Source organism: Misgurnus anguillicaudatus, chromosome 3 (assembly GCF_027580225.2).
Source record: "Misgurnus anguillicaudatus chromosome 3, ASM2758022v2, whole genome shotgun sequence".
In the NCBI taxonomy this organism is placed as follows: domain Eukaryota; kingdom Metazoa; phylum Chordata; class Actinopteri; order Cypriniformes; family Cobitidae; genus Misgurnus; species Misgurnus anguillicaudatus.
Window position 1 is genome coordinate 33102348 of NC_073339.2, and position 14107 is coordinate 33116454.

The 14107-nt window shown below is 37.7% G+C and overlaps 1 protein-coding gene across 2 annotated transcripts in view; it reads left to right on the top strand.

Annotated features, from left to right (window-relative positions):
- Positions 1–12958, top strand: part of ndst3 (N-deacetylase/N-sulfotransferase (heparan glucosaminyl) 3) — an 84548-nt gene extending 71590 nt beyond the window's left edge. For both annotated transcript variants that reach the window (XM_055205531.2, XM_055205530.2), the window contains 2 exons: positions 8223–8325; positions 11964–12958. In XM_055205531.2, coding sequence (XP_055061506.1) covers positions 8223–8325; positions 11964–12083 — 223 coding nt within the window. In that variant the 3' untranslated portion in view covers positions 12084–12958. The remainder of the gene's footprint in view (positions 1–8222; positions 8326–11963) is intronic.
- Positions 12959–14107: the final 1149 nt, after the last annotated feature.

The following is a 14107-nucleotide window of genomic DNA, read 5'->3' on the forward strand; positions in this document are numbered from 1 at the left end:
AGAGAACGAGCATGTGTAACAGTGCATTAGATCCAGTCTTAAAGGGGAAGTTACCTAATTTTGCTCCTGTCTGTCACTCATGTTTATCAAACAGCATTGAGAGAAAATCTCTCACTGCTCTTGATTAAATCACTTTTCTGCCTTAAATAAAACATTTTAATACATACATACATAATTATTTATTATCATTCCTTTATCATTGACTGTTTATCTTCAGAGAGCTTGAGTTTTGTTTGTTTTTATCTTCTTTTTATGCTTGTATACGTTTTTTGTGAGAATTATGAACATTTCTATGATATTAAAGATTTTAACCTTATTAAAACATAAAAAAAAAAAACTACCGTGATACATATAGTTATCACAATATATAATGAATCCTATCGTGATAGAAGATTTTGGTCATATCGCCCACCCATACTTGTCAGGATGTGAGGTTTTATGAAGAACATCCGCAGAACCTTTCTGTTGCACAAAAGCTTTTTAGTTGGAAACGGCTCTATTGACTAAATAAAGGGGTACTTTTTTATTTAGATTAAATGTATTCATCATTTGTTAACATGTTTTGCTAAGGACTCCATTTGGACAACTTTAAAGGCAATTTTCTCAATATTTTAATTTTTTGCAACCTCATATTCCAGATAACCAAATAATTATATCTTGGCCAAATATTGACCCATCCTACCAAACCATACATCAACAGAGAGCTTATTCAGCTATCAGCTCAGTTCCCAAACTCCCTTTTGGCGATGAAAAACATCCACAGGTTGAGAATCAGGAACACATAACAGTTTTTTTCCAGACTTGCAGTTTGTGGCAAAACATTCACGACGCGCACGTCACATATATGTCAAAATTCTAATTTTGACAATTCTTTACAATGTATTGTTGGCTATTGCTATAAATATACCCGTGTGACTTCTGACTGGTTTGTGCTGCAGTGTCACAATTGTGCAAACTTTCCCTGAAAAGTACTTTAAAGAGCCTAAAATGGTTCACTACAAAGAACCCTTATTAGCACCTTTAATTTTAAGAGTGTGTCCTACTTATTGGACCCAGAAGAGAGGTGATCCCCAACTAAAAATGTTGACTCAGACTTATACCGCTTTTCAATTGCATAGTCCCCCATGGTTTGGTTTGGTTTGGGTCAGGTCGGGTCAGCTCACCTCACTTTGGCTTGGATATCTTTTCTATCAAGTTATGTAACACTTCAGAGTGGGAGGGATTATAGGCATGTCGTTATATTTGCACTGCCTACTGCTGTGACATCATACAAGTGAGAGTGTCGTTATATATTCCCATACATTTATTTATTTCTCAGTCCGCCACAAAATTAAAATTGACCACCACAAATAGATGTTTGCACATCACGTTTATCACTACCTGTGTCTCACATGACAGTTTCTGTACAAACACCTGTGGCGCTCCGCTGAGCCTCATTTAAGTTGCATTTAAAGGAATATTCCATTTTCTTAAAAAGAAAAATCCAGATAATTTACTCACCACCATGTCATCCAAAATGTTGATGTCTTTCTTTGTTCAGTCGAGAAGAAATTATGTTTTTTGAGGAAACATTGCAGGATTTTTCTCATTTTAATGGACTTTAATAGACACCAACAATTAACACTTAACTCAACACGTAACAGTTTTTTTTTCAACAGAGTTTCAAAGGACTATAAACACTCCCAAACGAGGCATAACGGTCTTATCTAGCGAAACGATTGTCATTTTTAACAAGAAAAATAAAAAATATGCTCTTTTAAACCACAACTTTTCGTCTAGGTCTGGTCCAGCGCGACCTAACGTAAATGCGTAGTGACGTATTGAGGTCACGTGTTACATATATAACACGCACATTTGCGGACCATGGTAAACAATTAACTGACACAAAGACATTATTAGTATCAGTTGACATACAACAACGTAGGAACGGTCCTCTTTCAACCACTTGTAAACACTGGGGCGGAGTTTCGCGTTCGTCCTCTGTGACCTCTTGATGACAGTCATGACGTATTGCGTGGGGTCACCTGGCGCATCACGACCAGATTTAGACGAGAAGTTGTGCTATAAAAGTGTATATTTGTTATTTTTCTTGTCAAAAATGACAATCGTTTTGCTAGATAAGACACTTATGCCTCTTTTGGGATTGTTTATAGTCCTTTGAAACTCCGTTGAAAAAAACGGGTTAAGTGTTAATTGTTGGTGTCTATTAAAGTCCATTAAAATAAGAAAAATCCTGCAATGTTTTCCTCAAAAAACATAATTTCTTATCGACTGAACAAAGAAAGACATCAACATTTTGGATGACATGGTGGTGAGTAAATTATCTGGATTTTTCTTTTAAGAAAATGGAATATTCCTTTAAGCATATATGCAGACGTGCGCGTTGCGAATGTGCCACCACAAACTGCAAGTCTGGAAAAAAACTGATATGGTGTTCCTGATTCTAAACCTGTGGATGTTTTTGATCTCTAAAAGGAAGTTTGGGAACTTATAGCAGAGCACAGATGACAACATGTTTGCTTGAGACAGCGCAAGCTAGCACGAAGGTAAAGCTAATCTTTACATTATAGCAATGATGCTGATAGTGACGATTCTCTCAGACCAATCAGTGATCTACAGTGTTTTCCCGTCACATTTTGGTATCAGCTCAGGTTGCTTGGAACTTCGAACGGTGGTACTAAAAAAAGTATTGAGTACTACGTACGTACCACACCCAGTGGAAGCCCCCCAAACCAAACTGTGGGGTAGCCTACTATGCAATGGAAACGCGCCATAAGAATGTTAGCGACAGCTTTCAACAGTACACAATATGGACTCCAAAAGTTTCTGCCAGGTTTTTTGATTGACAGACAAAAATCTGGGAAAACAGTTTGTGATGAGATCTTTCTACTTCCAACAAACTGGTGTTGCTGGTATTGATCAGCAAAGCCCCAAGCCAGCTGTCCTTCATTCTCAAAGCTCTCCTTTACATTTTAAAACACGCTGGGGTGTTTCAACCCAAAATACTGGGTTGTTTTAACCCATTATTGGGTCAAATATAATCGCTTTTTGACCTAACGCTGGGTTGAAAAAAACCCAGCATTTTTTTACGGTATAGAAATGCATGCAGAAATGTCAAATGATGCTTTTAATTGGCTGATAACCCACTCTTCAGAGTATAAGGCCATGCCTACTTATGAATAATTGAGTGAGGCACTCTAACTCGGAGGTGCAGAAATCATATTACACATCATTGTGTTTAGTGCAGTGCTGCCTATACTCATTATTGATTCCGCACAAGAGAAAAATAGTATACCACAAAAATAACACATGATAAATGGACAACAAAAATATAGATCATTGGTGACTTATCAAAACTGAAAAAAAAGCTTTTGTTTTTTAGGAAAAGCCCTAAAATGGTCTATAGTCTCGATAAATGCTGTAAATAATAAGAATGAAGACACCATGTTGTTTTAAAATGAGGCATTGGTTGTGCCAGATTGCAGTACTATGGGCACTGATATAAAAGGTCGAAAGATTGAACTTTGTATTGCCTGTGTCAGGTGTGTGTGTGTGTGTGTGTGTGTGTGTGTGTGTGTGTGTGTGTGTGTGTGTGTGTGTGTGTGTGTGTGTTTGCTACTGTGGGTCTCTGCATGTGTTCTGTACCTCAGCTCAGACAGCTCCATCAATCTTTGGCTTTTATTAATAACCTCCCTCCATTTGAGTCTCTCTCACTTCATCGCTCCAAACATATCTTTCTCTCCGTCATTGTTTTCCTCTTTTTCTTGTTTTCTGTCAGTTTCATTTGTTATCAGCTCTTCTTGCTTTGTTTTTTCCAATTATAATTTGCTTCAGTCTCTGTCTTTCAACAGTCTTATGTCAGTTCTTGCCAGTTCAGATCTCATTCATCACAAACGGTCTCTTTTAGGGTGTCTCTTGTTTGGGGGTGGGGGGGGGTTCAACGGTATTTCATGCATTCTGACTTATTAACACAGAGTTTAAGAGTTGGTTTCCTCATGCTAAACAAATGCGAAGTGTCAAAAAAGCTGTTGGACGTGTTATAGAGTATTCCAGTGCCGAATGCAGTTCTCCGGGGTTCATAGAAGTTTTGGAAAGTTTTTTTCGAATACGGGTCCAGCTGATGTTTCAGGGGTTTCTATACATATAACTTCTTTTTATGGGCACTTCCCATAGGGAAGGGAGGACGCTAAGTTACAGGCATCACTTCACGCAACAGCTTTGTTTTATATCAAGACTCAGCAATGGCACGAATGAAGAATAGTGTTTTTGGATGTAAGGAGAAGAAAGCCAGCATTATGGAAACAATGGATATACAGTGAGGAAAATAAGTATTTGAACAACCTGCTATTTTGCAAGTTCTCCTAAATCATGGAAGGGTCTGAAATTGTCATCGTAGGTGCATGTAAACTATGAGAGACATAATCTAAAAATGTATGATTTTTTTAACTATTTATTTGTATGATACAGCTGCAAATAAGTATTTGAACACCTGTCTTAATTCTGACCCTCAAAGACCTGTTAGGCTATGTCCACACGAAGCCGGTGCATTCCCTATCCGATAATTTTTTGTTCCTTGCTCTAAAAAAATAATCCGTAAACATGAAACCGACTGAAAGCGGTGTAGTATATATGCCGGACCAGTATGGGGCGCTGTAATTCTGCCACAGATATACACTATACACGGAGAAGAAGACTTTGAGCATACGCATAACCAACGTATGATGTTGTCCATTATCGCTTGTTGGTCACCACAATTGCATAGAAGCAATAGATTTTGCTGTAATAAAGCTAGTAGGCTTTAGTAGCTTATGTAGCACGAACACAATCACGTAGTCCGCCGTTATTGTTGTTGCTGTTACGTGTGACGCTTCCGACACGTGATGTGATGACGTTTTCGCTTCACAAAATATACGGATTGGCTGTACAGACGAAACCGCAAGGGTGTCGGTTTCAGATTTATCCACTTTAGGACCCGGTTTCAAAAAATAGCGGATTCAGTCTCCCAAACGCCGGATCCGTGTGGATGAAACGCCAATACGATAACAAATTTATACGTATACAGTGATACGCGTCTCCGTGTGGACAGCCCCTTAGACTGCCTTTAAAATATCCACCTATTTATTATCCTAAATTAGATGCACCTGTTTGAGGTCGTTAGCTGCATAAAGACACCTGTCCACCCCATACAATCAGTAAGAATCCAACTACTAATATGGCCAAGACCAAAGAGTTGTCCAAAGACACTAGAGACAAAATTGTACACCTCCACAAGACTGGAAAGGGCTACGAGGAAATTGCCAAGCAGCTTGGTGAAAAAAGGTCCACTGTAGGAGCAATCATTAGAAAATGGAAGAAGCTAAACATGACTGTCTCCCTCGGACTGGGGCTCCATGCAAGATCTCACCTCCTAAGAAAAGTGAGAAATCAGCTCTTTTCAGGTCATTGACCAGCTCCTCCCATGTAGTTCTGGGCTGAGACCACCGTTTCCAAGGTTACTGTTGGTAATACAATAAGACGTCATGGTTTGAAATCATGCATGGCACGGAAGGTTCCCCTGCTTAAACCAGGACATGTCCAGGCCTGTCTTAAGTTTGCCAATGACCATTTGGATGATCCAGAGGAGTCATGGTAGAAAGTTATGGGGTCAGATGAGACCAAAATAGAACTTTTTGGTCATAATTCCACTAAATGTGTTTGGAGGAAGAAGAACGATGAGTACCATCCCAAGAACACCATCCCTACTGTGAAGCATGGGGGTGGTAGCATCATGCTTGGGGGGGTGTTTTTCTGCACATGGGACAGGGCGACGGCACTGTAATAAGGCGAGGATGATTGGGGCCATGTATTGCGAGATTTTTGTGGAAGAACCTCCTTCCCTCAGTTAGAGCTTTGAAGATGGGTCGAGGCTGGGTCTTCCACCATGACAATGACCCGAAGCACACAGCCAGGATAACCAAGGAGTGGCTCTGTAAGAAGCATATCAAGGTTCTTGCGTGGCCTAGCCAGTCTCCAGATCTAAACCCAATAGAGAATCTTTGGAGGGAGCTCAAACTCCGTGTTTCTCAGCGACAGGCCAGAAACCTGATTGATCTAGAGAAGATCTGTGTGGAGGTGTGGGCCAAAATCCCTCCTGCAGTATGTGCAAACTTGGTGAAAAACTACAGGAAACATTTGTCCTCTGTAAATGCAAACAAAGGCTTCTGTACCAAATATTAACATTGACTTTCTCAGGTGTTAAAATACTTATTTGCATCATACAAATAAATAGTTAAAAAATCATACATTGTGATTTCTGGATTTGGTAACACTTTATTTTACGGTGTCTTTGTTACACATGTTACATGTAATTATTATAGTAATAACAGTTAATTATGCATAATTACATGCAACTAACCCTAAACCCAACCCTATTCCTAACCCCAACCCTACAGTAAGTACATGTTGCTGATGATTATTACTTGGTAGTTAAATATATAATTACAATGTAACAGTGATGCCTTAAAATAAAGTGTAACCCTGGATTTTTTTTTTATTATGTCGGAAATAGGCGCGCAAGTGCATATAATATAAACGACATGAACATGTAGTGAATCATAAGTTATCCAGTGTGTTACTGCATGACTCCTGACTCGCTCCTCCCGCAGTTCGTAACTCCTCCTTTGAAATTTTTTCGTACGTTACCGGAAAGAATCGGTAAAGCTAATCTGTCTTTAATAAACCTGATAAAACTAAAGATATGAAGGATGTAATACTACTCTATAGGTACTCCAGATTAACATCAGATGCACAGAAACAGCGTGTGTTATGGATCTTACTGTGGATATGCACATACACTGTCAGGGAAAATGGTCAAAAAGTGGTCCCTAGCTGTCACTAGGGGATATATCTTTTTTAAAACTACACCTTTTTACCTAAAGAGTTAAAATTAGTTACATATTGGTACCAAAGATGCACATTAGTACATTAAAGGTGTAGCGGAGGATTTTCTCGAATTTTAGAAAAGAACCGCCTTTTTTAAAAAAATGCAATTGCGCAACACTCCTGATTGACAACTAGGAGGACCAGTAGTCTTGATGATCTACCCGGAAAAAGAAAATCCTCCGCAATACCTTTAAAGGTATATTTTTGCACCTTAATAGTACATATTAGGACCTTTTTAAAGGGTACTGCCACAGTAACACCTTAGGATAATTTTTGCATACAGTGTAATTGTATGTATAGTCAGCACGGATGCATCTAAAATTGTCTGTGCTAATTCGTGGGTCCACTAGGTGGCAAACTGTTGTACATGCTTCGGGCTCCTGCGCAATGTCAAATGGATCGCGCTTATTTTTGCAGTAAAATGGGTGCCTTATTTGTCTTGCTAAAGCTACCATATGATGTATTCCAAATACGCACAGTTTATTTCACACTTCCTGCATGATGTGACAAAATTACAGCTTGATTGGAAAAGATGCAAAATAAACATATTCTGTTAAAGTGATATTCACCTTTCTGCACATCTCATACTTTATTTCAAACGTGCTGTTTTGTCTCCTTAGTAACCAAGTACAGCATACTAAAATTAGATCAAACTTAATTAGAAAGTTGTTGATTGTGGTGGATGTGGTGCCGTAGCTGTGCGTTGACAGTTTTTGTTTTCGAAATTAGCTTTAATTGTAATCCATCCCCGACTGTATATTGTCCTTGCATTTTCTGTTATTCATTATTTCTATAGAGCTTTCACAATTTTTTTGCATTGTTGAAAAGTGAATATATATTACAGTAAATAGATTACAGACAGATCAAATAAATACACATATGGAATACATTATGTTATTGCAAGATGAAAGAGAGAGACAGGTGGCCGCAAGGCAGTAAAAGAAATATATTTTCTGCCACCACAGAGCTTATTTGAACATTTCACATGTCGCTCATGTAAAGCAACCTCAGTTTACCACCTTGTCAAAGAACCTATTAACACACATGTACAACAAACACACACAAACAGTGTAGATCACATTTTGTTGAGAGCTGTTGGAGATTGCTGATGTGTTTGTGACTGCTTATCAAACCAAGCCATGTCTTATCTGACAACCAGACAAGGTTACAGCATACATCTGTCTCATAGACGTGTGTGTGTGGGGTGGTGTACACTTTTCTGTGAAGGGCCAGATTTTCTCCATCACTTGAGTGTCAAGCTGAAATTAAAGGATCTGATTTAGCTTTCTGTCTGATAACAGGTTCGATCCTCAGAAGGGCTTCTGGTGCCAGCTTTTGGAAGGGGGCCGGACTAAGTGTTTGGGGAAGAGCAAGGGGCGGAAATACCCGCCCATGGATCCTGAGGTAATGCCTCCCAACAGTAAACTCCAAATGGAGCCTTTAATCTTTAATGAATGATCACAGCTGCATTGTACAGGGATGTCATTATTAAGTAATATGGGTCAAGATGGAGAAGAGAACAAGAGAGAGAGAAGTAACTGGAAGTCTCCAGGTCTTTGTGCTCACGTGACCTCCAACTGTTTAATAATGCAACATGCCTATAGCTCATGTAATGAATAACTGATACATACAGAACAACTCTTGTTTCATTTTTTATTTTCCTTCTTTCTGTTTTTCCATTTTACACAACAAAAGAGCATTAAGAGTTGTTCACCTAAAATTGAATTTAAAAATTGAAAACTTTCTTTATGTACCTTTATGTCATACCAAATCCATCTGCTGCAACTTGTTTTCTGTCAAGTTACAGCTAGAACACATACTATATAAACGTACACTCACTTAAAGGATTATTAGGAACATGTGTTCGATTTCTCATTAATGCAATTATCTAATCAATCAATCACATGGCAGTTGCTTCAATGCACTTAGGGGTGTGATCCTGGTCAAGACAATCTCCTGAACTCCAGACTGAATGTCAGAATGGGAAAGAAAGGTGTTTTAAGCAATTTTAAGCGTGGCATGGTTGTTGGTGCCAGACGGGTCGGTCTGAGTATTTCACAATCTGCTTAGTTACTGGGATTTTCACGCACAACCATTTCTAGGGTTTATAAAGAATGGTGTGAAAAGGGAAAAACATCCAGTATGTGGCAGTCCTGTGGGCGAAAATGCCTTGGTGATGCTAAAGGTCAGAGGAGAATGGGCCAACTGATTCAAACTGATAGAAGAGCAACTTTGACGGAAATAACCACTCGTTACAACCGAGGTATGCAGCAAAGCATTTGTGAAGCCACAACACGCACAACCTTGAGGCAGATGGGCTACAACAGAAGAAGACCCCACCGGGTACCACTCATCTCCACTATAAATAGGAAAAAGAGTCTACAATTTGCATAAGCTCACCAAAATTGGACAGTTGAAGACCGGAAAAATGTTGCCTGGTCTGATGAGTCTCGATTTCTGTTGAGACATTTAGATGGTAGAGTCAGAATTTGGCGTAGACAGAATGAGAACATGGATCCATCATGCCTTGTTAGCACTGTGCAGGCTGGTGGTGGTGGTGTAATGGTGTGATGGATGTTTTCCTCTGGCACACTTTAGGCCCCTTAGTGCCAATTGGGCATTGTTTAAATGCCACGGCCTAGCTGTGCATTGTTTCTGACCATGTCCATCCCTTTATGACCACCATGTACCCATCCTCTAATGCAGGGGTCGGCAACTGGCAATATTTTCTGGCCCGCCAGATTAATTTGAAGTCCGTTTTTTATTATTTTTTTAATCAGACTTTTTTATTTTACAATAACAGTTTACAAAAATGTCCCCGTGTATCATTCCTTCATTCGTTTTTTCAAATCAAAACCAAAAAGAAAATAAAGAAAAACGACTTGTTTTTCTATTATTTATTACCTGAACTAAAATCAAACGACTCGTTTTCTGTGCGCTCAGATCAAAAATAAAAAAATGAATGAAAACGGGTTCGGACAAATTTTAATTCAACACCTTAGCAGACATATACCAATGAAATAAATTTAAACAGATCAGGTACTAACAGATTACATTTTAATAAGGGTTTTAATAAGGGTTTGAATAGCAACCATGCTTTCCTGTAAGTCTCATTAGCTTACAGTCCGACTTTTGAATTTTTTTCATTATTATTTATTCGCGTATAACACACTGACAAATAGCAAGAATGTCCTGAAAAAAATGCGTATAATAGCTATCTTAACGGGCCGCTTTTTCTCGTTCTCTTTCTGTACCAGCGCATCCGCGATCATAACTGTCATTAGAGTTTGAGCATACTTCTAAAACACAATCGATCAAATAATTGCAGAGGTATGACTTCATGAATCATTTGCAAATTTACCTCGTAAATCATGTCAATTCATCACGCGTGAAGACGTTAAACTCCGTGACATTGCAAATTACTGAAGTAATTGCTGGCTTTTAGAAACCACTACAAAATATGATAAAAATAAACTCTTTTACTGCAATAATATTTTAACTAATACACTTTTAAAGTAGATTTGAAAGGAATACTGTTGTTTTCTGCTACTTGAACTTGGGGCTCGAGCGCCCGACCTAAGGTTCGACTTGCCTTCGAAAACAGCAAGTCAAGTTCGTTTACCGTTAATTATTAAGACTAAATGGGCAGGTAAATTCGTTAAAAAATGAAAGTAATCCGCCAAAATATGGTTTTACATGTCTATTAAAATAAAGCCATTATTAATTTTCCTAACGCATAGTTCTTTGATCTTTACCTCCGTTTAAAACGTTATAAATTTGGCAAAGGAGGATGTTCAGCAATTTGAACGTCAACTCCGCAACCAACTCGGTTTATGATGGTGAGAAATTTGAGTGAGAGGCTTTGTCCTATTTAATTTATTATTTATATTTCATTATAAATACAATGAATACAATGTTAAAATAATATTTTTATTGGCACGAACACAATTTTTGTATAACATTTAAAATTATCTGTCTCTTTTCGTTAGAGACATTTGAATGTGAGATTCTGGAAACGAAACGTGACGTTAAGTTTTGCGGACCCGTCAGGTCGGGAAATAAAGCGGGTGAACACAAATTAATCTATGAATAGAACCTTGTCGGAGCTGGACAAAAAACAATCCAGCGGAGACCTCCTTAAACCTTAGGTGTGTATGTGTGTGTCCCGGATAAATATTAATAAAAAGGGAATAGTTCAAAAGTCGGACTGTAAGAGTATTTCATGAGAGCATAAATGCCTGTAATATTACCACTATAGTACTTGATCTGTTTAAAATGATTTAATTGATATATTATGCCTATAAAGGAGTTAAATAAAAAAAATGTCTAATCCAGTAATTAATTTTTTTATCTGAGCACACAATCAGAAAACCCGTGGTGGTTAATTTTTTCATTTTTGTTTTTAATTTGAAAAAAAAACGATCGAACGAATCAATGATACACAGACCCATTACCATGTTTTTAGCAATTTTTAATGCCGTCTTTTAAATAGGAAATAAAGACAATGTTTCTTGACAAAAGATCAGATAGCCTATACTAGGCTAATTCAAAATAAGACGTAAGTGTGCCAACAACAGTTGGCCCGCCATCTACTGGCTAAAAAAATATTGGCCCGCGGCCAAAGTTACTTGCCGACCCCTGCTCTAATGGCTGCTTCCAGCAGGATAATCCACCATGTCACAAAACTTGAATCATTTCAAATTGGTTTCTTGAACATGACAATGAGTTCACTGTACTAAAATGGCCCCCACAGTCACCAGATTTCAACCCAATAGAGCATCTTTGGGATGTGGTGGAACGGGAGCTTCGTTCCCTGGATGTGCATCCCACAAATCACCATCAACTGCAAGATGCTATAATATCAATATGGGCCAACATTTCTAAAGAATGCTTTCAGCACCTTGTTGAATCAATGCCGCGTAGAATTAAGACAGTTCTGAAGGCGAAAGGAGGTCAAACACAGTATTAGTATGGTGTTCCTAATAATCCTTTAGGTGAGTGTATATACCCGCTAAGTGTTTCTTTCTTTTTCCTTTTTCTAGTCGCGAGGCTTCCTCTCCAGGTTCTACAGGGACCAGAACATTGAATTATCTAAGCTGCTACACAGATTGGGTCAACCTCTACCAGCTTGGCTCAGAGAGGAACTACAGAAAGTCAGGTAGCCCTAACCAAACCACCGCTGCTCTGGGTCAAAGGTCCAAGTTCGCAGCTCAAAGGGAAACTTAACTCTTGAACAGTACTGAATTCTACCAACCTGCAAGCTTGCAGAGCAAAGATAAAACAATTCAATTAACCCGTTATTGGTGCCTGTGGAAATCGAAACGAAGCGGATCTACAGTATGTGTCCATTGGAATATGAAATATTTGCTGCAAACGGTCACATTTTGAATAGACATGACTTTGTAACTGTGACCCTTGAAGTTCACAGGCAGCCAGATGTGGACTGCATAACAAAACTTTTCCTGTTCCAGTTCTCATATATATGCTGTCATTTCCTCCATCGGACACTGAACATAAGTACTGCTTTAGGTTTTATACTTGTCTTTGAGAGAGTTAGTCAATATCTGGCACAACGTCTGCTCATAACCTCACTCGATAAATCAGCCAATCACAGTAATGATGCAAAACTGTAAGAATCGAGAGCACAGTGATGTCATTGTGATGTCATGTCTCAATTCATATCTGAGAATGTTTCAGCCTAAAAAGTGAAAATCATTGAAGTTTTATTTTGTGTGTGTCGGGGTGTGTGTGTGTGTGTGTGTGTGTGTGTGTGTGTGTGTGTGTGTGTGTGTGTGTGTGTGTGTGTGTGTGTGTGTGTGTGTGTGTGTGTGTGTGTGTGCGTGCGTGTCATGGCATATGTCTGTAGCCAGGTAGCCTTAGCTCCGCCCACTGGACTGCAACTGGTTGGCTGATGATTTTGAAGTGTAACTTTTATTTTTGAAAACAATTTGCCTCAATGCGGTGAGAAAGTGCTTTGAAAAATATGTAAATAACTATATATATTCAATAAACACTGGAAAGATTCATGTTTTTGTTATACAGTGTCTATTTGTGGATTTGATTGCAATCTAACATAACTTGCAAAGTTATCTATTAGCATTAGCAATTCATCATAATTGTTCAACCTAGCCATTTGTAATCTTTCATTAAGGAGTGATTTTAATAGTGGGTCCCATATGGCAAAAATATATTTTAAAATATACAAAAAATGGCCAAAATATATATATGTACTGAAATATATTTGAAATATGTTTACAAAAATGTATTTTTCACCAATATATTTTTTGGCCAATTTTTGTATATTTTGAAACATATTTTAAAAGTAAATATATTTTAAAGCATTTATATTCACTTTGCATTAAAAGAAAAACATTGTATGTTACAAACCTGTAAACATAAATTATAAAATTAAATATATTTTCAACTGCAAAAATATACTTATAGTTTTATACTTGATACACATTTATACATTTTGTAATTTTATACAAACTTTTATATTTTTGCAAGGAAAATTTTTTTGCCATATGGGTTGTAAAATTAGAAATGTAATTGTTGCCCCTAAATGGTACATATTAGGGCCTTATTAAAAGTGACACATTTTTTACCTTTTTTTTCTGAATGTGTGGTTAAAGTAGCATGGATTATTGTGATGAACCCAGTTTTTTTCTAATGTTGACTGATTTACTGTTGAAAAAATGTTTACATTAGGGCATGTTGAAATGCTCACAACTTTTTTTAAAGGGCCCATGTCACAAGACTTTTTAAAGATGTAAAATAAATCTTTGGTGTCCCCAAAGTACGTATGTGAAGTTTTAGCTCAAAATACCATATCGATAATTTATTATAGCCTGCTAAAATTGACACTTTGTAGGCGTGAGCAAAAATGTGCCATTTGGGTGTGTCCTTTAAAATGCAAATTAGCTGATAAAATTCAAACACTGATTGCAATGATGGTGATTTGTTGCAATTGAAACTCAATTGTGCTGTGAATTATTTTCTCTCTTTGCACTACATGGCTGTGCTGTGGTTGGATAGTGCAGATTAAGGGGTGGTATTATTATAATAAGATCTCCTTATGACATCATAAGGAGAGCCAAATTTCAATTACCTAATTTTTTACGTGCTTGCAGAGAATGGTCTACCAAAACTAAGTTACTGTGTTGATCTTTTTCAGATTTCTAAGTTG